The sequence below is a fragment of the Aythya ferina genome (genome assembly GCF_964211825.1).
Source record: "Aythya ferina genome assembly, chromosome: 1".
In the NCBI taxonomy this organism is placed as follows: domain Eukaryota; kingdom Metazoa; phylum Chordata; class Aves; order Anseriformes; family Anatidae; genus Aythya; species Aythya ferina.
The window spans coordinates 120,492,090-120,516,720 of NC_140296.1; the positions used below are offsets into that span (position 1 = coordinate 120,492,090).

The 24,631-nt window shown below is 46.7% G+C and overlaps 1 protein-coding gene across 3 annotated transcripts in view; it reads right to left on the minus strand.

Moving 5' to 3' along the window:
* LSAMP (limbic system associated membrane protein) overlaps window positions 1-24,631 on the minus strand; it is an 879,058-nt gene that overhangs the window by 82,401 nt on the left and 772,026 nt on the right. For all 3 annotated transcript variants that reach the window (XM_084527478.1, XM_084527477.1, XM_084527476.1), the window contains one exon: window positions 20,411-20,536. In XM_084527478.1, coding sequence (XP_084383604.1) covers window positions 20,411-20,536 — 126 coding nt within the window. The remainder of the gene's footprint in view (window positions 1-20,410; window positions 20,537-24,631) is intronic.

Genomic DNA, 24,631 nt, shown 5'->3' on the forward strand with positions numbered 1-24,631 from the left:
CCTTTCTGTTGCCTCATTTTTAAAGGAAGTCAGAGCAGGTAACAACCGAGTCGAGTTGCACACAAAGGCAAGAACTTCTCTTCAGAAGAGCTGGCATATCAAATTGCTCTGTATCTCCCTTCATTTATACAAAGCCTTCCTTTGTCTCTCCCCTTCTTGACAAGGCTCTTGATTTTTTGTGCTTGATGCGTTTTCCTCTGTACGGGCTGATCAATGGCTTTTCAGGGCACATCACACACCCCGCTGCATTTTCTTTTCCAATTTCTATTTTACTGTTTGTAGCAGATCCTAGTGCTCGAAAGTTAGTGTACATCAAGATATAAAAGTCAGACCCTGACAAAAACATGCACGTTAACACAAAGGAACAGCCCCAAACACAATCAGATGCTGGAACCCATTGGAGGGTTTTCTTTCTGGCTTTTTTTCTGAGCAGGCAGAATGCAAGAGGGTGCTCTGCTCCCCTCCGAGACCACGGAGAGGAAGCTGCCTGCACTTTAGCAGGCGCTGAATAAAAATACTTTCCTTGGATGAAGTGGCTCCTCCCCAATCCTTCAATTTGACAATGATGTCCTAAGTGCAGCAAAGTTATTATGCTTCCCTCACCTAAGACACTCCAATCATGAGGATTTCAGTGGAGGAAAGGTGAGCCAGATCGAACCAGCTTGGAAGAAAGACAAATGACTGCCCGTCGCCACAACCTGATCTGAGCAGCTTGTGAGTTTGAAGGAGAGCTCTGATTGTATTTTACCTCATTAGTTTTCATTCCCCTGCTTCTCCACACTCCCCACAGGCTGTGTGAAGCTGTACATAGAAAGGAAATCTGGCACAGAAGGGGAAGAGGCCATGCCCTTGGGACTCCGGGTTTAGTGGAACCCCTCTGAGATAGGCTGCAAGATCTCGGGGGCTTCTGATGAGCATCTACGGGACACGGGGAAGGTCACAGTGATGACACCTGCACCCTTGTGAAAGACGGCCTGCTGTCCCCATGGATGTTATGGAAATGACACAGGAATTGCCATGCCAGGTTCTCTGGACTGTGCTACGCTCAAAATCAAACTAGATGTTCCCTCACGGTCTTCAAATTTAGCTACAATAAAATCTTATCATGCTTCCCTCTTTCCCTTAATGTAAGGAATATTTCTTTCCAAAGCCCAGCTACATTTTTTTTTCAGTTCAAGAGAGCCAGCTTTTTCTACCGAGAAAATTCAGAGGTCGTTTCTTTTCTCTGAGATTTACTCCTTCTTGTTACTCACTCTTTGAACCATGAGAAACGACAGTGGCTGTCTTAAAAGCTGCTCTCACTGACAGCTCTCACAGCCATTCTGGCTGCCTTGCGAGAATGGCTCCCAGCTTTTTGGGGCAGCCACATCCACGTACAAGCCAGAAAGTCCCCAGTCTGTGTCTATTGGCTCCCCCTTTTTGAACCTGGCGATTTGTCATGAGTGAGGTTTTGAGCCCAAACCAGTGAGATCACCCAGAGATGATCTTTGAGACGGCGACTGGGCATCACAGACTATTCCTCATGTGGGAGATCAGAAGCAGCAGCACAAATGCCTGGGAACTTATTTTATGGGCTGATTTATAGAGTTACCACACCTGCAGTCTCTCTGGAGCAAACGTCTGAGCGTGTTTTGCTAAAACTTTAAACACGACAACTTCAGCCAGTCAGGGTAGCGGTCTCCAGCCTCGTCCTCCCAAGTGCAAGAGAGTTGGGTCACCCAGTCAAAGGCCAAGTAAATGTTGACCCTTGAACAAATGCATGCTAATTTGTGTGGCAAAGGTGATTTAACTTAAATCTTTGGCAGGCTGTTAAGGAACGAGCACATAGATGCCTAGCAGGAAACCTTTCCTAGGCACGCTAATGACAGGAGCCCCCTACAGAAGAGTGGCAAAGGGACCAGGACTCTCCTTTCATTCCATATGTGCAAACACAACCCAGACCAAATATGAACACAGATGTCCCCACACACGGTGGTTTCTCTGGGAGCTGCCAGCTAGGGAAAAGTGGAAGCCATGTTACATGCTATCTGTTTATTTTACGTATTTATTCATATTGTATTGAGAACACACTAATCTTCAAAAAATTCATCTTCTCAGAAGCTGCGAAATACATTTTCCAGTCTTGTTGACCCTTTGGCTTTGTAGAATCGCAGTCTGATATATTATCTGATAATCATATTACATACCTGAATGCTGCCTTTCATCCCTTCCCTGGTACTGGCTGGTTACGAGTCACACGAAATGAATACTGATTGGGTGCCACTTACATGCCATGAATCCCCACTGGCTACATCCTCGGGAGCATGAAGGTCACCCACCGAATTGTTTTATGCTTTAGTCAATATTGTCCCATGTGCTCCAGCAGCCCTGTTTTCAGAGAGCATTATCTAATTGAAAACCAAATCTCTGCATCAGAATGCCAGCCGTACGGCTCACCCACGTCCCTCCCTTGCTCTGTGCCACAACAACTTGTAGTTGATACTAACAACTCGCATCTTTAACAGAAAAAAATATATATATATGTATATATAGAACGAGAGCTTATTTCAATGCTCTACATGAGATAGGTGGAAGCTGAAATAGCAAAGATGGGAGGGTAAGAGTGGAGAGTAAGGAGTTGGAAAAAGCTGTGAAAAAGCGTAGCAATAAAAAATAGTTCCATGAATATTGATGCGTATCTCCAAAATAAATGTTGTTGTGTTTGTTCTTTTTGTGGTTGCTTTGCTGACTTATTCTCATGCCTTACCCAAAAGAAGCCCCAATGACTCAATTTGACAAATGTTGCGGAATGTCTGAGGAAAGCAAGCTCCAGATTTTTACATGTATTTGCACCTGTCACCCAACCCTAAAAAAAATGTCATGCTTACCACAAATGCATGTCTGCTCCATCCCACCAAAACAACCAGAAGTGCCTTATAAGCTAAAATTCTTTTGCGCACAAAGACATTTTTTTTGGGAAAAAAAACGGAGCCACAGAAAGATGGCATATGCGCTATTACACACGACAGAGAACTGAGCACAGAGCCAAGGATGGGAATGTTAGAGTTTCAGTGAAGGACCACTGAGGACCGCTTGCAAAACAGCCCTCAACGACTGAGCATGTGAGCAGCTAAGAATAGTGATGAACCCTGCTGAAGACCTGCCCAGACAGCCACAGGCCAGCACTGCGCTTTGGCTAACCTTCCCACAGCACAGCGAACGCAGCCTTCTTCCAACAAGTGCCGCTCGAGCCAGCTCCAGCCAAGGGACAGGAATTACGGAGAGGAAATTTAACCATCTTCTCTGATTTCCTCTGTGTGGGGGTAAAGAAACAGCGAGCCAGGAAACACAGATGATCGCGTAATTGGTTATTGATGAGTGCCAAGGGCAACAGCAACTGTTTGCACTGATAGAAAAATCTCTGATGGTGCATGATGTCAGCATTGATCTGCTTTACCAACAGAAAGGAACAGCCTTCCTGGGCGGCACCCAGAAAGCAGGTGGATCTGCCCAACCCAGCGCTGCCTGCTGCTTCCCTTGCTGGTGCCATTATATCGCTATTGAGGTAACACCTCCAACAAACCTACTGCGGGTGGTGGGGATGCAGCGCAGGGCCAAAGTTTTCCGTCTTATCAAACCCTGTTTATTGAGAAATGAAAATAAACACTTCTCTGGGATTTGCACTCAGATCCCAAGCAGCCAACAGGGACTGGTGAAGCCGCAGAGAAGCAGGAGCCATCAGGTGCTCCGTCTCCACTCTTTGTGCTTCTTTGGTGGACAGCACAGACCTGGGGCTCTTCAACTCGCTCTTCCTTGACTCCGTCTCTCACTTCTTTGTTCTCTCCTTCCTCTCTCTAAACCCAAATGCCTTGTTCTGTTTTCTTTCTCTACCTTGGTTCAGTTCACCTCTGCTTTTCCTCCTCTGCCGATGCATGTCTCTTCCCCTCCATGCTTCCCCACCTTGTGTTTTGCCTCCATTTCCTTTCATTAGCTCCACGTACACCATTCCCCCTGCCTTCCTCTTTCGCTGTCTACATCTTCCTCTGTGCTCGCTCCTTCTTTCATCCTCTTTCTTTGCCATCTGCCAATTCCAAGCCTGTCTCTCCCTCTGTGTTTTCCAGTCCCTTTCTTCCCTGATGCCATTTCAATTATTGGCCAATTCTCTGCTTGCTTTCCTCTCTCTCTCTTTTCCCCTTTCCTCTCCCTTTGGGACTCCAGCTTGTCTCTCCCCATTTGTTTCAGGGATGCCGCTGCCGTGGGTTTGTAGACGTCTGCAGGTTTGTTTGTTTTTATCATCACACCCCTCTCTTGCTGTTTAGCTGCCTGTCACTTCACTTTCCTCTTTCTGCCTACCCCAGCCCGAGCATCATTACGTCCCTCCTGTCTCAGCCCGTCATTTCCCACAGAGGCCATTATTATTAACCATGCCGGGAAGCGTATGAGCAGCGGTCAGCGGGGCTCTGCTTCAAATTGATGGGAATGAGAAATGGAAGCGGCACCAGGGGCGAGGGGAAGTGCCAAGGGGGAAGGAAGCAACAGCACCTCGCAGCCCGGCGCTGCAGAGGACGTGCTGGCAGCCGAGCAGGGGGTCTCTGGCACCCATACCCCGACGACTGCACCTTAATTAACTTCCCCCGTGGAAAAGCTGGCTGCAGCCAGCGAGTATGAAAGAGTCGCAGTGATCCAGACGCTGCCTGTTGCTCTGTAGCTCCAGCCTGATTTTACAGAAACACGTCTCCGTCAGCCTCCTGACATCTTCAGGCCAGACAGAAATTCCTTTCAATTAACGAGCTTGCAGGAGGAGCCCATTACTGTGGCAGGTAGCTCAAACGCGGGAAGGGGGTGGAACAGCAGCTGCCAGCACCGAGCAGGGGAGAGGGAGGGAACAGGCTACGAATATTGGTTTCCGAGGCTGACAGAGGGAAAAGAGTCGACTCCCGGTGCAATGTGGTGGTAGGAAGAGGGGAAGAGCATCTCTGGCACTCACAGTGTGGCATGGGGCGGGTGGGGGAATACGGCTATTGACAATCTCCAAAAATGAATGGAAATATTTTGTGTTTATGGCAAGAGGAAGGGCTTGCTCTTCCTGTTGTGAGAGCAGTGCCAGGGAAAGCAGGGAATGATAAGCAAAGAGGCCTTCGGTGGCTGGGAAGCTCAGTCCTGAGGCCTGATCAGTCTTGCATCCCACCCAGTGCTGATATAACGAGCAACAGGAACAGGAGTGGGGGCAGACTTACTTACGGTGCCCTCAAGGATACTCTTTGAGAAATGCCTGCACAAAAGAGCTCTCTGCCAACTCCTTTTCTGCTCTTCTCCTCTCCCAGCCCAAGCTCCAGTCCTTGGCAGGAGACGGGGCCCCAGCAACACTCCCATCCTGAGCACCACATCTGCAGGGCAAACTCGTCGGAGAAGGCCCTACCTCCTCCAGAGGAGAGCATCTTGAGACAGCAAATGTTCCTATTTTCTTGCACAGCACCTCGTTGTGAGAGCTCTGCTCTCTTTGAGATACTTACAAGAGGCTGCATAATTTTAATAACTCTGCTACTTCATGCGTTCGCAAGGCTGGGGATTTGAGGTAAAGTTACCTTTAAAAATGGCCTTCGGAACACTGAAAAATGCAAACAGGAACGGATCACAAAATTGCTCAAACAGCCCTGTCTCTGCTGCCTTTCCCCACAGGCATCATTTAGTTATTGCCTGCATATAAATTAGGCAGGCTTTGATGGAAGAGCTATTGACAAGAGTACCTCACTCCTTTTTTTTTTTTTTTTTTCCTGAGCTGGGGAATTCTGGAGAGGAAAGAGCCGACTTTACAAACGCTCAGGAAAAGGACAGTCAAGAAACAGAGGGACTGGTTTGGTACATGTTTATATGCAATGCCTTCACCTCCATTAGACTGATGGCTGGAAAATAACAGCTGATAGATGGTCTGGTCTTTGGGTTCGCAGGCTAGTTAGCTAAATGGCTAGCCTTTGCTAAGGTTAGTACTTTGACAGCACTTTCAAATGTAAAGTCACTTACAGAAAATCTCTTCTGGACAACTCTCCTCAACGCAGCTTCTCCTTATGAACCTATTTCCAGCATCTTAAAGATGATGTACACAGTTTGCCATGGCAATGTGAAAACGGGTCCAAGTGGATTCTGTTTACCACCTTAAGCTTGAATTTCTACAGTATAGTTTGAGAAGGGGAAACAAGAGTTTTCAGCATTCCTTCCTAGATTTATTGAAAACAGATAAACACTAGATTAAAAGAAGAGCTAGACAAGAAAAGGGCAAGACAAAGTGATGTGACAAAGATCAGCAAAAAAGATCACAGTAGCAAGACAACGCTTGCCATTAGTATAATCATTTTTAGGCTGGAAATATGCAACTTCCCTGTTTAGATACAATTTCTGGGTGCTAACATAATGGCCATGAAGGCTGTAAATCTTCAGGAAGTCTTGAGACCTTCCTGAACGCTAGGAGGGCAACTTTCATTATAAGTAAATGAGGTCCATCCATTCCCCTAACCCTTTTTCTTCAAAAATCGTACTTGTCAAAAGCAACTGATTAAAATGCAATTGGGGCTTACAGAGCAAAGTAGATAACGATAAACTGCTGGGAAAACATTCCAGATATGAAACCCGGCTCAGTTTTAAACTTATTCTATCCTCCAGTGTCTGGAATCCATACTTTCCTGAGAAACTGTTCCATGAACACAAATTGAGGTTTTTGAGGCATCTGGACTATTTTTTTCCCCCTCTCTGCAGAAAAGCATTTTGAGTGAGCAAGCTTAATCCCCAAGTGATCTGGATCCTGATACACACACGCCTAGTGTCAAGCCCACAGATAATGGCAACCACAACCCTATTATATTTTGGCATAAGCTAGGCTAATACTATGGGAAGTCTCAGATGCATTCATCAGTCTGGAAGCATCTTAAATGGAGGCGTTTTCAAAACGCCTGCAAGCTAGCGTGTGGGCAAGGAACTTCACTGCGGTCACATTACTGCAGCTTGCTTCCGGAAAACAATGAAATATTTTTGCATTCCCATAACTGGAATTTGAGAAAAACATTCACCCTTCCAGAGAGGGATCTTTTCCGGTACAGGTGGGGATTTAAGCCAACAACTATGTGCAAATTGCAACAAGCCATGAAAAAAAAAAAAAAAAAAGTTAGAAAAACATCTAAGGAATGAAATCAATCCATTTTCACAAGCTGCCCTCTGTTCAAAACCTCAAGAGTGGCCTGAACCTTTCCAGGATACTTCCAACTCCGATTAAATTAACACAAGCAGTTCTTCAGACAGATCAAGTCTGGCTGAGTAGCCTAGATTTGGAGAAGGATTAAATATGGGTACGTGTCAAGGGGTGTGCGACAACTTTATCTCTGTGAAGAGTGCCGTCTCTTCAAAAGGTAGAGAGACTCGGCTTTCCATTTAGGACAGAGCACATTTTATTTTGAGTACAGCAGCCACAGGAGCACAGGGGAAGACAACTTTATATGGCAAATCAGCCAACAAGATTGCTCACACACACTTGTATACACATGCGGATGATGTTATATGCCTTTGGGGTATGCATAATGCCATAAATGACACACACACATACACACACAGTATTTTCTTAGAAGTGACTAATGCCTTAAATGACATCCTCTGATACCAAGCAATACCTAATCATTTTTTTTTTAAAGGCATTTGATTTAGAAAGAAATTGGGTTCCTGAAAAATACTCAAAATCAACTGTCATACGAGGAAGGATGGAGAACAGAGACGGATAGACGAGGGAGATAAAATGTCAGCAGAGTTTTGGGTAGGATCTGCCAGTGCATTAGATATCAGCTACAGGAGGACTGAGGGTATATAAATATCATCTTATCCCTCGTGACCATTTGGTTCCAACCAGAGAAACGAGGACTTGGGCTCAGTGACTCAGTTAGTGCTCACCTAGAGAGAAATGCAGCAGCCCAAGGAGAGGAGAGAGCCCCTGGAGGCTGTGCATAGCTCAGCACAACTATCACTCTTTCTAAGGAGGTTATAAAACCAAACTCTTCTAGGGCTGCTGTGGCTCCAAAGAGGGAGAGAACTAAAAAGACAGTAAAATGCAAATAAATAACCTGTTTCTGCTGAAAGTCTGTGCAAACCTAGGACATCAGAGCTTCAGGAAGTCCATGTTGATGGAGCAGAGCAGGAGATCAATGATGCATGTATTCTGCTCTGTGCCTGGTGCTATTCCAGCCTTTTAATGTGAGAATTGTATGAGGGATGCTCCGAAGTAGCAGCGGAGAGGTACTGGAACAGCTGGGAGAGTGGGAAAAGAGCAAAGCACCAGGCTCATCCTCAGAGCTGTCCAACAACAGGGCTGCTCAGAAGGAAAAAGGCCTCCCATTTTTCACTGGCACAACTCCACAACCCTTTCCGCTGACACCCTAAGCTCAAAGATGCACAATAGCTGTGACACTTCTTATTCAACACCCTCACCCATCTGTTGAAAGCTTCTCAGACTCTCACTCCCATCCCTCAGTTCTTAATTCCGATTGCCCAGTCTGTTAAACGCCAGCGTGTCACTGCTTTAACCCTCACCCATGTGCTGGAGCTGCTCCTGCCCAGCACAACCTGGCCACCCACACTGCCCGTAGGGTTTTCTGCTGTGGCTCAGCACAGGACATGTCCACAGCTCACTGCTCCGTGCAGCTGGATGGGTTAGAGTCAAATCTTCCCCCTGGTAAGGGAGAACCTCAACCCTGAGTGCAGAGCAGGTCTTGTGGCATTCAGTCTCCAGCTCATGTCTCAGCCTGGAGAACACCCTCGCTCCCAAACACACTCACGATTCCCAGACTGCCAGGAGAAAACCAGACAAGGGGCAACCCTTGGCTGCTTTTAAAACATTTCTGCATTGATTCCTCCTTGAGCTACAAGCCAGAGAGTGAGATGAAATCTCCTCTTACTCAAGCCTTATTTTTCATAATTATGCATCTTTAGTGTTTCATAACGACCAATTTAATCACTTTTGCCGTTTAGAGGGCTATAACAGCCAATCATGGTAATGGGCTTGGTATTTGGTAGGAACCATTTAACGCCCAAGAGCCCTTGTTCTGAGCCACTTGATGCCACTTAAGTTTGACAGACAGACTCTCATTAGCACAAGTTGCAAAACCTCTCAGATGAAGCTCATTTCTTTTAAACAAACTCTGCTCAGTGATCCCCAAAGTCTCCGAGTGAGGAAATTTTTAGCTCACTTCAGATCTGTGCAGGTCTGTGGAAACTAATCAGCATATTTCCCCCGAGCTGCGGCCCTTCTGCGAGATTCTCTACCTGCCTCCTCGCCGCCGTCCTCTCCTTTCTGGCACATAACCTCTGCTCCCCCGTGGCCAGCTCCCAGAGGACCGCTTGGGGTTACGTGACCTTCCCTTTTCATACACAACCCTCCTGATGAGCTTCTGCTCTGCACGGACTGGCCTCCACCTGCCTCTAAGGGACAGCTCTCACAAACCAATTTTTTCTGGCTGGGGACAATCAGAGACACGTTTGGAAAGCTTTAGAAATACCTGCAGAGCTCTGACTGCTGCTGGACCTACCATACGTGCTTTTTTGCCTTTCCTGCTACTCCATCTACTCTTTCAATAGCGATCTACAAGACAAGAATAAAGCTCAGGGCACCTGAGACTGCTTTAGGTGCCCTCAAATACACGTGCAAGCCTGCACTTGAACTCACGTGGTGGCAGACAGATTTGGGAACGGTCACAGTCCAACAGCGCTTCAAATGCAACCAAAGCAGGGCTCCCTGGGGAGCTGCAAGGACACGCAGTGGGGTAGCAAGGGTGCTGCAGGATGTGCTGGAGGTTCGTAAGAAAATTAGGACTACTGCAGTAAGGATCTGCAGAGAAGGAAAAACGTTTTCACTCAAGAACTTAGCAGAAGAGCTGGCTTCCCCTCGAAGGGCAGGCTAACAACTCAGCAATAACTAGCAGGGAAAGATGTCAGATCTGCAATGTGGGGCTTAAACCCATTGGATCTGTTCTGCAGTGCTCCTCAAGAACAGATATGCCCTTTATACCACAACCACTGTACATGCAATGAGACTAAAAACTGCAAATATAGAAAGGAAAATACATTCATATATGAACAGGCAACTCCGGGGTCTCATTGATAGAGAACGTGTGCGCATCTTGTGGCATCATCTGATGGGATGGAGTAATATCTCAACCAGTGGATGGCCTGAATGACTTCAGTAAATCAGCTAGGTCAAAAACACAATATGCAGAGCTAAAGGAGTCACAGTCCATCTCTGGAAAGCAACCTCCCATATTCATCACTACTTGCAGCTCATGTTGACGTCTTCCAAGCCTACAGCTTTCTGACGCCCCAAATGGTGACCTGGGGGAAGGGATGGTGGGCTGCCCTGTATTTAAACAGTCCCAATGGACCCGATGCCCAAACCACAGCGTTTGTTCAAGCACAACTAACGCAGTATTCTCAGTACCATAATTAAAAAGGATCTGTTTCACAAGGCAAACACAGACACACACAATATTTAAGACACTGTGCGATCCCGTCCAAAGCTGAAGAGAGCATTAACCAACGTTATGATGTATTTCTTGAGAAGTAGCCTGATACCCCTTAATTAGAGGCTGCCTGCTAAGGTACATTCAGCAGGAGAAGAGTTAAGGTTGTATTTGTAACCTGAAATCTCACCTTACCTGGCTTGCAAGTCCTTAACTGCGCAACTTTAATGCGTTCTTATCAGAGCATTTTTATTGAGCCATTATTAACGTGGGTTAGATACAATCTAGCATTTCCCATATCCCCCCCTCCTCCCCAGCCATTATTCCATTATTTGGGCTACACAAAACAAGAGGCTGAAAGGAAGCACTTAACTCAACCTGTGCTATCGCCCTCCGTACACCCCACACCGCTAATTCCCCAGCAGCTCCCTTAAATGGGACTCGAGTTTTTGGTTGCTATCTTTCATGTCCTCGGCCAGCCTGCACACTGAAGGAAATCCTCTACTGATAATTAATAAGTTCCCCTGACACCGGCTGCTCATTAATCTATTATTTTGCTCCTCTAATTACTTTTGTCTGTTCGAGTTAACAGCCTCCTTCCCTCATCTGCGCCGCGTCTCACGCAGGAGATGCTGCATGGCAAACGCGACTTTTCTTTGTCCCCGAGTCCCTTGCAGCCTGTGCTCTGTCTGTGGACGCTGAGACCCATCCTGCCGTTTCCTGAGGCTCTCACATGGACTGATGTGCCTCACCACGTGCCCGTATTTCACCCAAGTTCTGGTGCAGGCAGCTCCAGGCACGAGCTGGGGCTCGCTGCAATGTCTGGGGAATGTGGGCTTCCCGTCTCCACCTGCTCCATCCCCTGGAAGCCTCCTAAATGCTACGAGGAATCCTCCTTGCAGCAGTCAAGTGGCTGTAGATCTCCCCACAGGGAACGGGGGCACTTTCACAATTTCACAGTGCAAGGCCCATCTATCTATATACGCCCTGGGTTCCTCTTGCAATAGCGGCTTTACCCAAAGACTAATAGTCAGCACAAATTAACTCTGAGTCCCTTGGGCAGAAGGGGAGACGGAGGCAGGAACCAATTATTTATTTACTTGGAAGATGCCCAAGTCCAGCAGAGATAAATGCAGTAGATCCAAGCGAGCATGTCAGAGAGAGGCTGGAGTTGCAAAGTTTGGAGCCTGATCTGAGCTTATGCTCTTGCTTGCTCGGATGGGCCTGCACCCAGCCATCCTGCTGCTGCCCGCTTTGCTCCCACGCTGTGCTAACACCGAGGTGGCCACTCGTTGCGAGTTTATGAGAAAGGATGATTTGCTCAGCCAGTGCATGAAAAAAAATACACAGTATTTGGGAAGAGTCATATTTTTCAGGTACGGTTCAGCAAGAAAGAAAAAGCAAGTGAAGAAGAAATAAGAATAACACTTCTGAAAATGCACCTTATAAAAAAAAAAAAAAAAAAAAGTACCGTGTTTTCAGTCTCTCCCATTTTTCTTCAGACAGGAATGGGAGGCATGTTCCGAAGACATTTCTGAAATGCTCAGAAGGAAGGCTGCAGAGGGAAAACAGCACCAGTGCTCACATCACCAGGGCTCACTGCAGCCTTGCATTACCGAAATAACTCACTGCCTTCAGCCAGGAGACTCCCACTGCCATGACAACTGTGTTCAGACCCTGGAGGAAAGCTCCACACTGCAGGAGGCTGAGTGACCCCTGCCCTTGCTGTGGCCATCATGGCAAGCAAGGTCAGGATGGCTTGCCCCCAGAGCTGACTTTTCCTTTGCCCTGGGTCAGTCTCAGTACAGCAGATCCTTGCAAATCACATTTATCTTCCCGCTTTTCCCTGCACATCCTATTCTCTCTCTTGCTCACTATTTCTAAGCTACCACTAGAGCTGGGATACAGATGGTAATTTGCTTCATTAGTGGGACTAATGTGGGGTGGGGGCAGAGACAGGAGATGGTCAGATGACTAAGTGGTAGAAACTAGAAGGGGTGAAGGCTTTGGGTCTGTGTAGGAAACTCCCTCTGGACATTACTGTAATGGCAGGATCTGTGTGCTGCTGTGGATGCTGTCATCCCACTTTCATTTGAGTCCTCAGACTGGACAAGCTGCTCTGGCTCCAGTGTGGCATGCATCAGGCACTGAAGTCAGTGAAGCCACTGAGATCAGCTGAAGCCAAATAACAGCATAACAACAAAAATGGTGAAGTCTCTCTTTAAATTAAAAAAAAGAAAAAAAAAAGAGGGAACAGCTGTAAGCTACTACCTTAACTTTGCCTTTTATTAGTGCATCTTCTTCCTACTGTGAAGAGATAGTGAGAAATATGCTTGCCTGAAGTGAAAATACTTACAGATTACAGCTACAAGGGGGAGGGAGGGAATGCAGCCTTTACGTTTTCTTCTTAAGCATAACTTTAAGAACATTTGGATTAAAACTATTAAATTTAAAATGCTGTGAATTTTCTCTCTGGAGTTCACAGCCAACCTCTCTGTATCTTTATGAGCAGGCTGCAGCTGTAAATGTGGAGCTGCCAATGGGGAGTGCGACCTCCAGATAGCAGGGAAACAGGGACCCAGTCCTAAAATATCGTCCTTTTGCCCCAGCGAAGCCTTGGGATACCTGTCACCAAAGTAGCAGCTCCGAGCACAGGCAACCCAAAGCAGACTTGTTAGTTCACATCACTAGAGGGAGACACGATAACACACACACGGGCAGTGCCTTGCACTCTGCAAGGTTTTCTCCAGGCAGTTCAAGTTGACTGCTTAAAGGTGGGATACACAAGTGCTCAATGGCAGGGTCATGCGAAGGAAGGCTGGTAGGGAAAGAGGGTGAGCAGGACAGCACCTACCGCACTAGGCAGGGGCAGGCAGCAGACATTTCCTCTTTTCCTTCTGGTCATGACAGAAAATCCCTAGATTTCAATGTTTTTCTTCTGGTAGGAATGATGGAGAATTTGCTAAGGTTCAACCACCTGCTGCTGGGATCCTACTTACGCTAGTGTGTGGCAATTCCTTCTCCTGTCATCATTAATTATAGCTGATTTTGAACTCTCATCTTCTTGGGTGCTCAGTTTAGACTCTGAGCCTTCTGGGATCCTTCAACGTGTGGAAGGACAGGAGCAAAAGGTAAAGCTGCTTGTTGCTGAATGCTGGTAGTGGCTGTACAGTACTGCACATATTAAAGCATATGGTGAACTAGAAAAATGCTGTTCTTCCAAACTGGATGAATGTTTTCATATGGACACAAACAAGGTCAGCCTTTAAAACACCACAGAAAAGACCCTAATACCATGTCTGACTCAAAATGGTGCCCATCCTAGGGAAAGGAAAAACAGAAGTCATCCTGCCAGACTCCAACTTGCTGTTTAAGAACAGCATCTCTACATACCAGGAGAGCCACCAACATGGTACACAACTGCCACATCTCCCCAGCAAAAGCACAGAAAAACTTGCCAGAGGTGGAGCAGCCAAGCACACACCAGAAGACTCCAGATGTTCCTCTCCAGCCACTGCTGAAGGCAGCAAGGCCAAGTCCCTCCTCACAGCTGATTTATTCACCTGTTCCCCAGAAATGGTAAAATACCTGTGAAATCTTGCTTTCCTCTCTGTCACAAGTCATGAGGGACAAATCAGAACTGCTAAGAAAATGAATGTTTCGTGTATCAACAGTGTTGGTACTGAAACAGCATCACAGACCATAGGCACAAAAGGAAGAAATCAAAACCGTCCTGTCCACCGGGGACAGAGCAGGGCTTCAGATTATTATAGGTGGGGAAGGGGGCCATGCAATAACAAGACAGGATTTCTAATAAATAAATAAATAAATAATTTAAAAATAAAATTGCAGAGCCAAAGGAAGTGGGATGAAAATAGAGGCTGAAGCAAATTTGGATGCCTGCTAGAGAAGGCTTGAAAAAGTTGAAACTTTGGCTTGTTTCCCAGGCTCTTTGTGAGCCTGCATCCTTCCCCCCCACTTCCCCTGTAACATTGGACAAGATGGAAACTGGATCAAGAGAGGAAAAAGACATTTTAGAAAGAGTCCCGGAACAAGCAGGGAGTGTATAAGAGGCAAATGGAGAGGCCTCTGTAGAAGAGGACCACATTTTTGCCAGAGGGTATTTTGAGAATACAAGAAATAAAAGGAAGAAAAAGGAGACATGCTTAAAAAGCATCCTTTCCCCCCCCAACATCCTAAAATTCAGGGTCAAACAAGTACCTTGTAAATCTTAAGGTTACCTGATTAGGCAAAGGCAGTTGGAGGGGGAGAAGAATGGGACATGAGAAGAGCGATGACCCTACTGAGGAAAATCAGTAAATAAATATATCACTCCTTTTCCTCAACTGTTTCGCTGAGGTTTTAAGAGTGGAGCAGAGAGGTGGGCTAAATCCAAATAGTTTAGATAACCAAGAAAATCCCCTTCCCACTCATCACCACCCAGTGCTTACTGGGTTGACCTGTGATGACTCGGTGTTTTCTGCTGATCTTCTTTGGGCAGAAATGGGCTTTCCCTGCGCAACTCAAAGTGCAGTAGCAAAGGTTTGGACTTAGGCAGCAACAAGAGGCAAGCAAGCACTGGACGTAAAGATCAAGGTTGCTCATGTGAACGATATTGCCACCTTGAATCTCATGCCTTCAGAGAGCTCTCTGCTTCCTTCATGTTTCTGCGTTTGGCCCTAAAAAGAGACCTGCATGCACTGAAGGAAGATACACGAGTGAGTGGGAGTGTGAGATAATCTGTCCCTTTCAGTTTAGGTCTCATCCTCATCTCTAGTAATTGAGCCCTAAAGCATGAAGTATAACATCCCTCTCAATATTTGTGTTGTGAATAACACGAATATCCAGATTTGTTCACATTATCCTCAGAAACACATAAACTGTTTGAGTCTTGCCAAGTTCCCATCTTTAAATAACTTTCCATGGCAATGAGTTCTACAGCTGTTTATAAACATATTATATGTACACCATCTCAATTACACAGAGCAGGCAGGCACTCTGCTGTATTCTCTCTTCCTTCTAAACTTCCTCTGTTATGGCAAATTCTCTAAGACTCAATGAGAATTTCTAGCACCCTCTAGGGAGAATCAGACTGGCATATTTGACAAGCGTTCCCATCTCCTTTCGTTTTATGCTGTGACATGAAACTTGGGTGTTGCAATCAATACTTATCTTTTTTGCTCTAGACTGTTTTTTTATGCTGTGATTACTGCTGTAATAACTAAGCTCCTTTTTTTTTTTTTTGAGCCAAAGTGTGTATCTTCAGACTGTCAGGTGGAATGTGAGAGAATCCAAACTCTTCTCTTCCACATCTCACTGCCTCGCTGTGCGGAGGCGAGGGAAGTTGGATTGGGAATTAAATACCTGATGATTTGACACAGGTTTCACGCTGTTATAGGAAAACTGAATGGTTTGCTACTCAACTGGTTATGCAGAACCAGTAGGCCCCAGTCGTTCAGCCTTATGACAAAACCCAGAGAGATCAATATGCCACGACACTTGGGTGCCAATCTCACAGCACCCTGGAGCAAGACCTTCAGGGAGGTTTTAACCACCAGTGCCTTGTAGGAAAGCAGCACAAGGATGATGGGACTGTTTCTGTCAGTATGACCACTACCTCCTCAGGACAAGAGCCACCTTTTTCTTCTGTTTCTCTACCCAGACAACGGGCTTGGCAGTGAGATCTCCTGGTAAAGCCAAGACCTTGCAACAACTCTCCATGTCCACATTGCTGCTAACCTGATTCACAAGGGGCCACTCTTCAGGGCTTCTGTTGAGAGGGAGGTTATTGATAAGTATATGAACAAACATGAATTTTCATTTTTTCCTATTTTTCTCAGGAAGCTCTTCCAGAAAACCAAGCATCGAGCATGGCTCTGAAATAGATGGAGTGATGAAGAATGATAAATGATGAGAGAGAGCAGAGCATCTCATAACACGACTGGCCATAGGTGGGTAGGCTGCCCGTGGTAGCCCACACAGAACCTGCCAGCATGATGAACGACGCACGGCCCTGAGCAGGGACCTTGTCCAGGCTGATGTACAACAACTGGAAATTTGATTGGGCTGCATTCAGCGAGGAAAAAAATAAAAATCTATACCTTTTGTGGGACATGGATCATGTAGGCTATGAGTTAATATTACAGAGAAGAAAACAACAGGATAGCACCCACTCCTTACAGAAAGTCACAGAGGGGACAATCTGGACTCTGTCCCTTTCAAGAGATGAGAGAGAGATGAGAGACTAGAGGATATCCTCCAGTGAAACACTCCTGATGCTGACAACTGCTAGGTCATCTAGTTTGTACTGGAAATGACCAATACTCATTCCCGCTCTGAGTGAACAAACCGCAGTTTCCCAATAAAACCAGCTTAGAGGGCTGTTATGGCTGAACATCATGTCGTGGGATGACGAAAGCCACATGGCACGGCAGGCTTAACAAGCCCACAGCTGCATCCTGAGTCGCAGGGGAAGCGATCAGGCTGTGCAGGGAGGTGCTGGCCCACTGCTGGAAGCCGCAGGTCAGCAGTCCCTGAAGAGAGCTCTGCTGGCTGGAGGAGAAGAGCTAATGAAGTTGTTCGCGCTCCCAGGCAACGCCTATTAAACTATCCGTAACTAGTTAGACCCCGCTGCCTGGGTCCTCCAGCATAATAACCTGCCAGAAAAGAAAGAAAAGGGCCTGCCTGACTTTTTCTTCAGCTACTCTCTCAAAACCCAGTTAGTCAACCATCTGAAGAGGAATGGAGGAGGAGTGCAAGGACTTGCGTCGTTCCAAGGAATGTAATTTCCACTTTCATTACTATACACTGCCTAGAATTAAAGCTGATCTGTATTGTCATGTGCCATTTGAATTAAATATTCCCCCCTTATCTGCCTTCTCCCCAGGTGTCAGCACTACAGTCAACAACCACAGCCACACTTTAGCTATCTCACAGGGGAAGGAGAGGAGGTTTTCCTATGGATTTTTTCAGGGCTCGGGGCCTTACAGTTGAAAAATGCCTCCTTCAATTATAAACTGAAGGGCCAGCAAAGGAAGGGATGCAGTATTTTTTAAAGTGACTATTCTACTTCCTAGAGAGGTGAGTGGGCTACGATCATTCCTGAGGCCCCGCAGCATTTAAATGAACCATCGCATGCATCCCTGCCTTCTTTGCATAAGGAGCTACACTGCTTTCCCTCTGCATGTGTATCTTCCACCTCCCAGCCAACGAGAAATAAATCATTTCTGCGGTTCTAACTCAGGTAATTAGCCAACAAACACTATTGACCAAATCAATGAATGAAAGAAACAGCAGACAAATTTGCTAATGAACTCCTTCAGGAGAAGTGCACAAAGAAAAAGTAATTTGGCCCTCTCGCCCCCCAGTGCTGGTTTAATTTCACAACCTGTCCATTCAAAACCTCCTACACAAGCTCAATAACGCTCGGTCTTCCAATTCTGCAGTCACGAGTTTAACCACAAAAAGATCCACAGAGAGAGAGAGATTTTAGAAACCTTTACAATGTCTAAAATAGCTCTTTGATGCATAGCAGATGTCCTCAAAACCAGCATGAACAGAGCCAAAATGCTTCACAATCCTGGAAAGAGGAGATTCCAAGATAAGACAGATGTTTCTAACTGCAGCAGCTCTGGAATAGATTTGGGATTTGTATTAATCATCAACCTCAAGGAAAATATTTAAAAGAAACCCTTGTGTCCCCCATTTTGGGCCATGTGCCTTACTGGGCTACGTGCTGCACGAAGACCTGATGTCTGGCTGAAAGCAGTTCTTCTGCATGCGTAAAAGATAACAGATGGGTTGAGATGCAGAAAGAGAGAGAGTACAACATGCAATGAGACGTAGAAGTGACAGACTGGGGACTGCCTGTCCTTCATCCCCAGCTCTAGCTGCTTAGGAGAGGGGTGCTTGCTAGGATTCACTGCGGAGGGGTGGTCTGAGGATGGATTGGAAGGGGGCCAGTGAGATGGCACTGATGGATGCTAGCAAGGCAATGCCTCTGAGACACATGGCACAGGGGGAAAAGTGTGAGGGGGGCATGCTGGAAGACTGAAAAACAGACCCCGGAAAACCAACACTGGAATCGAAGCGGGGGTGGGATTCCCCAGTCCTGTTGTTTACCAGAAGGGATTGCCAGAGTCGAAATATGCTCTGAGGAGCCCTAAGAAGAAAGAGAAGAAGTCTGTCTGATACAATGGAGTAGGCGGTACAACTGGGGGAAAAAAAACAAAAAAAAAAAAAGCAAGAGCATGCAGCCAAAGGAATGAGTCAGGACAAGAACCTTCATATGGCTGTGCTGAACAATGCAGCTGATGTGTAGTTTTCATCAAGATTTAATCTAGTCCTCTTGTAACTCCCTTAATTCAGACAACATTAGGCTGCACTCACAGAATAGCCAGGGAGCATCTCCCACTGAAATACAAGAAAGAGTGAGGTGGAGGACCAAAACACTGAAGCAGCAGTAGGATGAACGACTCGGTAATAAATCAACTCTAAGAGCAGAACTGCCAAAGTCAGAAAATTTTGAATACACATAATTAAAGGTGACAAAGATAGGACCTGTTTTCTCATACATGCCAATGGCACAACTGTGCTTAATACTGAAAATAGCAGAAAGTCAGGTACTGACAATGATATCACTAAATATTAGTGTTCCCCCCATCGGCTCTGCCCTTCCCACTTCTTTCTGGCAGTCTTCAGCCATCTTCTTTCTTTCAGTACTGGATGAAATGGGCCAAAAACACAAACTGTGTATCTGGCTTTCCAATACACGAAAGCTCAGGAGGACTTTGGTTTGGCTGAAGGGATGAGAGAGGAAATTTGAATAAACCCAGTCTGAACCACAGACCTCAAATCCGGGTGCTTCTGGATGCAGCACTGGGATTGGGCCCTGTTCCAGTATCTCATTCTGCCCATCTCTCTTTAACCTTCTTTGTGTAACTCTTCCCTTTTCTAGCTGTTTAATTGCAGTAAGACAGCTGGACTGTCTCTAGCACATGCAGAAAGCTTGTACTCTGCACACCTCAAACCCTCTTTAACCCTTTATAGATATGGGAACATCACCGAATGCTACTCATATAGAGCTAATGAATGCTTTCCCCATCCACATCAGATGACAAAAATGTCTCATGGCAAAAAGAAATCCAGTAAAGGGCTCTCTCCTCAAAGGAGGTGAGGCAGAAGAATAGAAACCCACGTCTTGTTCTCATCCCAGGGATAACTTTTTAAGGGATGAAGGTTTCCTTGCAACCCAAGCTGCTATCCCCATGGAGTCTAACTACTGAAAGGACCTTCTCCTTTCTCCTTCCAAGCTTGCCATGTCCTCAAACGTGGGAGGTGCACTTAGATAGCAGAACAACACTGGTGAACAATTCTGCTTCCACCCTGCTCTTCACTCGTCCTGCAGATCAAACACCTCCTTTATTCAACTCACAAAACACAGGAACACTGTCTGCCAAAGTGGAGAGTAATATAATATCATCTGTGCCATTACTTTCCTCTCCCTTTTAAGGCAAATCAATGGGAAACAAACTCAGTGTGTTGTTTTTTGTTTTTGAAAGATACTCTTCCATGTAATGTCTAAACAGAAATCCTTCTCTCTCCATCTCTCTCTCCCTCCCTCCCCAGCAGTGTTTTTTCTCCATCCCCTTGATGTTCATTACCAGCAGTAGAGATTGAAACAGCTAGATGAAGACCAAAGCTAAACAGAATTACAAGTCCAATTCTGTAGAGCATCTACTGAAGTAATTTCAGTTGTTCCCTGGGACAACCTGGTTATCACTTTGGAGGTCATGCTGCAAAACATGCTTGCAGTGCATTTATGAGCCTTGCCGCTTCTCTACAGCTGCCTGAATTGCTACTGAAACTTTGAGTAATGTTGTAAGAGAAAACTACTGCACAGTTTGCAAATCATCAGCACAGTACAGTCCTGTCGGGTCACTTACCTGTCGGGGTGAGGTGCCTCCAGGTGATGACAGGCTCAGGACGTCCATTTGCCATGCAAACCAGGGTCACGTTGCTGCCTTCATTCACGGTGATGTCCGAGGAGATATTGGAGATCTTTGGTGGAACTGTGAAGACAAAAGAAAGTTGGACGTTGTTACTTCTGGAGGACAGCCGGTCTGACTTGTTAACCTGTCTACTTATTAACCAGAGGCAGCCACGAACCCCTCTTACAGGCTGTGCTTCTCATTACTACTTGGTTTTCTGAACTGTATCAGTGCTCCAAGTACAAGGTCCTGGCTTCTCAATAGACAAGAAAATCAATTCAAGTGCAACAACCTTTTGATGGTGCAGACGTGTAAAAAACAAACAAAAAAAAAAGAATGGAGAAGGATACAGGGAGCAGCGGTCTGATTTCAGGAGTATGCATGGGGTGAAGCAGCCAAGAGGGGAAAGGAAAAATGAAGCAGAGACACAGGCAAGGTCGCAGTTGAGCCAGGAAACATTGAAAAAGCAGGGCCTTTGGGCTGTGAGAAAGCAGCCAGCATCGACTAGGGAGAGCACCTGACACAGCACCCCCAGAAAGTCCAACAGTGATGGGAAACCAGCATAACTCACGTCAAAAATCACACAACGAGGAGACCAAAACAGTGTCTCCAGGAAAACCTCCTGCACCAGACTTCTTCTAGTTTCCTTAATTTTCTCTTCTGGGAGCTGTCTTATAGGGGGGTACGTCTGCTTCAGGGAGCTACAGCTAGAAATGAACGGCCTTTTTGGCACCTGTGGTGCTTTGTGCCTGAGGGCCTGGTGGCTGCAGGCCTCCAAGCCTTCTCCCCGGGGCAGGGCAGGCCGTGGCTGCTTCTCCTTCCTCACATCACGTCTCCCTTCCACGCTTCACACCCAGGAGGAGGTGAAGGAGTTTGGCTAAAAGGGAATCTTCTGATTTTATTTTATTTTTTCCTTTCCCCAGCATCCAAATGTGTGCGTAGCGAGGAATGAAACGAGACCATTTTCTGCTTTGCTTACCACAGAGTAAACAGCCACCTCCCCTTCCCACTTCTTGGCAGGCCCTGGTGGGGAGCTTCAACCACCCTGATATTTGCTGGATGGGTGAAAGCGGTGGGATCGAGCAGCCCAGGAGATATGGGGATTCAAGAGTTAAACACGTATTAATGGTGTGCTCTTGCAGCAAAGGACAACCATATCCTGAGTTATATTAGCAAGAGCATAGCTGTGTAAGTGGAAAAAGAGTGATTCTCTCTCTCTCTCTCTATATATATATACGGTGCTTCAGATGTTGTCTCACAAGCACTAGCCCAATTTTGGTCTGCCCAGTACAAGGATACCACTGACACAGAGGAAGGAGCAAGGCTGCCAGAGGGCTTCCAAGATACTCAGAGGGCAGCAAGCACATGACATACAAGGACAGCACAAGAGCGAAAGAAAGAAGAGTGAAGATCTTATTGCTGTCGACAAACACCTAGTGGGAAGGTGCAGAGCAGACAGACAGGCTGTTCTCAGAGGTGCACAGCAAAAAGCAGCAGACAAGAGCTGCTACATGGGCAAAACTCTTGACTTGAAATGAGGTAGAAGCTTTCATTTTGGCAAGGTTAAAGATAGGAACTGGCTCCCCGGAGAGGAGGTAGAATCTCTGTCCCTAGAGATATGCAAACCTTGCTTGGATAAAACCCTGAGCAGCTTGCTCTAACTGGCAACGAGAGGGAAGGAGAAAGGAATTTGGAAGCTAGTCTGCTGTGCAGGAGCTTGAGTTGACGGCTGAGCTCCTGGTGAAGCAACCAAAGCAAGGCATGTTGGGGAAACAGTTGTCTGCACCTGGGTCCCCTTCCCAGGAGAGGAGGAATTTCAGAGCATGGATATCTGCCTCGCAGCACAGCACTGGGTAAAGCGAAGCACAGCAGAAAACTGTCCCCTTTCGCTCAACATCCCCTGACAAACACAAGCCCTGCTGGATTTTTACATCAGTGATTCACTGTAAGCCATCAGTTGTGCATTGGAACAGGCTGCCCAGGGAAGTGGTGGAGTCACCATCCCTGGAAGTCTTCAAAAGACGCTTAGATGTACAGCTTAGGGATATGGTTTAGTGGAGGGCTGTTAGCGTTAGGTTGGAGGTTGGACTCGATGACCTTGAGGTCTCTTCCAACCTAGAAAATTCTGTGATTCTGTGATCCCCACACAAAGGGAGAGGTCGGAGAGGACAGAACAAAGCAAAATGAACGTTATTAGAAAAGACTGATGATGTCAAAAATTAGATCCCATCATGTTGAAGGGTGCACGAGAGTTTTGATGGTGGTAAAAGAGATCCATTTCCTGCCTCCTCATTTATCACAGCCCCATACCTGGGACTTTCTGCACAGCAAAACGGGGCCCTTGGAGAGCCCCTACAGGAGCAGGGGGCCTGGGGGGAGCTGCTGCCCAGCCGTGGGGGACCTGTGCTGGAGCAGTTTGCTCCTGGGGGATGGGTGGATGGACCCCGTAGGATGGAGCCGTGTGGGAGCAGTGCTTGAGGAGCTGCAGCCTGTGGGCAGTCCATGTAGGATCAGTTTGGGAAGGACGGCATCCATGGGAGGGACCCCACGGGGAGCAGGGGTGGAGGAGATGAAGCCTCAGGGACTGACCGCAGCCCCCATTCCCCTGCCCTACTCAGGGGAAAGGAGGTAGAAGAGGGTGGATGGGGGGAAGGGGTTCTTGTTTTTCTGTTTGTTTGTTCATTTTTTGTTTCCCACTGCTCTAGCTTGTTAGCAATAGGTAATAAATTACATTAATCTCCCTATGCTGAGTCTGTTTTGCCTGGGATGATAATTGTTGAGTGATCTGCCTCTCCTTATCTCAACCCTTGAGCCCTTTCCATCGTATTTTCTCCCCCTTTCTCTTTCGGGAGGGGGAATGAGAGAGCAATTGGGATGGAGTTCAGCTACCCACAGCTTGGGGTTCGCATCAGGAAAAAAAAAGCCACACAAAAACCAAGAAAAGGCCTGTTCTGGGCTAAGCTGAAGTAGGTCTAGCAGATGGAGGCTCTGGCAGAGCGGTCAATGCCCGACCAAATGGTTGAGTGGGCAAAGCCGCGGCTGGGCATCAGCAGCGGAGCTGCGGCGAGGACACGTGCACCCTGCCACCTTCCAAAGCCGTCAAGTCCTTTTAGTTTGCAGCGCATCAAATACACTCAGAAAATCCAAACAGATCTGGCCATGCAGACCAAAATGCCCAAGAGGAGGAAGATGTGGCCAGATGGACGTATCTGGCTTTTCAACGGAGGCAGAGAAGGGCATTCAAGGCTGAAATCCTGTTAGGAGTGTAATGGCTGGTTGCCGTCAGCTGCCACCTTGGTCGGAGGGCAAGGAAAGGCTGAGAGGGAGGGGAATAGGGTAGGAAATAATCTCCCTGTGAATTAAAAAACAGAACAAAACAGTTCATTTTAGTCTGCTTAGAAGCCAGCCGGCATTAAAAGTGACCAGATCTTAGTGGACAGTAATTTCTCTCAGAATAATAATAATAAAAAAGTCAGACACTTAATTTTCAGGGTGTCAAGGCAGCATTTTAAAATGCTGAAACTGTCAGCACCAGCAACAGTTAGCATTGCCTCCTTGGCACTTGTCATTACTTCGCACACACCTTTTTAGGACAGTCTTGAAATGAGAAGCTTTGACCTTATTATTTTTTGCCCATGTGTGGGCTGTGTGATGTTTTCACGGTTCCAGACTGCTGGAAGTGTGATTGCTGAGAAAAAAAAAAAAAAAAAAATCTGCTGGGCCCAGGAACTTCTGGGGTGTCACAGCTTCCTTTTGCCTAGGCATCTTTTGGGTGACACTCATCTGGAGAAACCTTGTGCCTGGCCTCTGTAAGCCATTAGCACGAGCAGAGCCACCACAGCACGGGAAGCACTACGGTTAAATAATACTTTGAGGCATTTCCCTATTCAGACTAACAACTTGTCCCTCCAGAGACAAGCTGCTGTCAGACCCTTCTGGCTGTGGGGACCTTGAGAAAGCACTGCCAGGCCTCTGGTACTTCTGAGGAAGAACTGTCAGACTCTTTCCTCCCTCTCAGCATAAATGTAATACAAGACAGGCATCACCCTGTGCTTAGGATCCCACTGGATGCAGCTGGGAGAAGAGATCGATGTGCAGAAGAGCACACACCATAGTGTAGCCCTGTGGAAGATAAGCACAGCCCCGTGTCCCTCCTGCTCCATCTGTGGAAAAGCA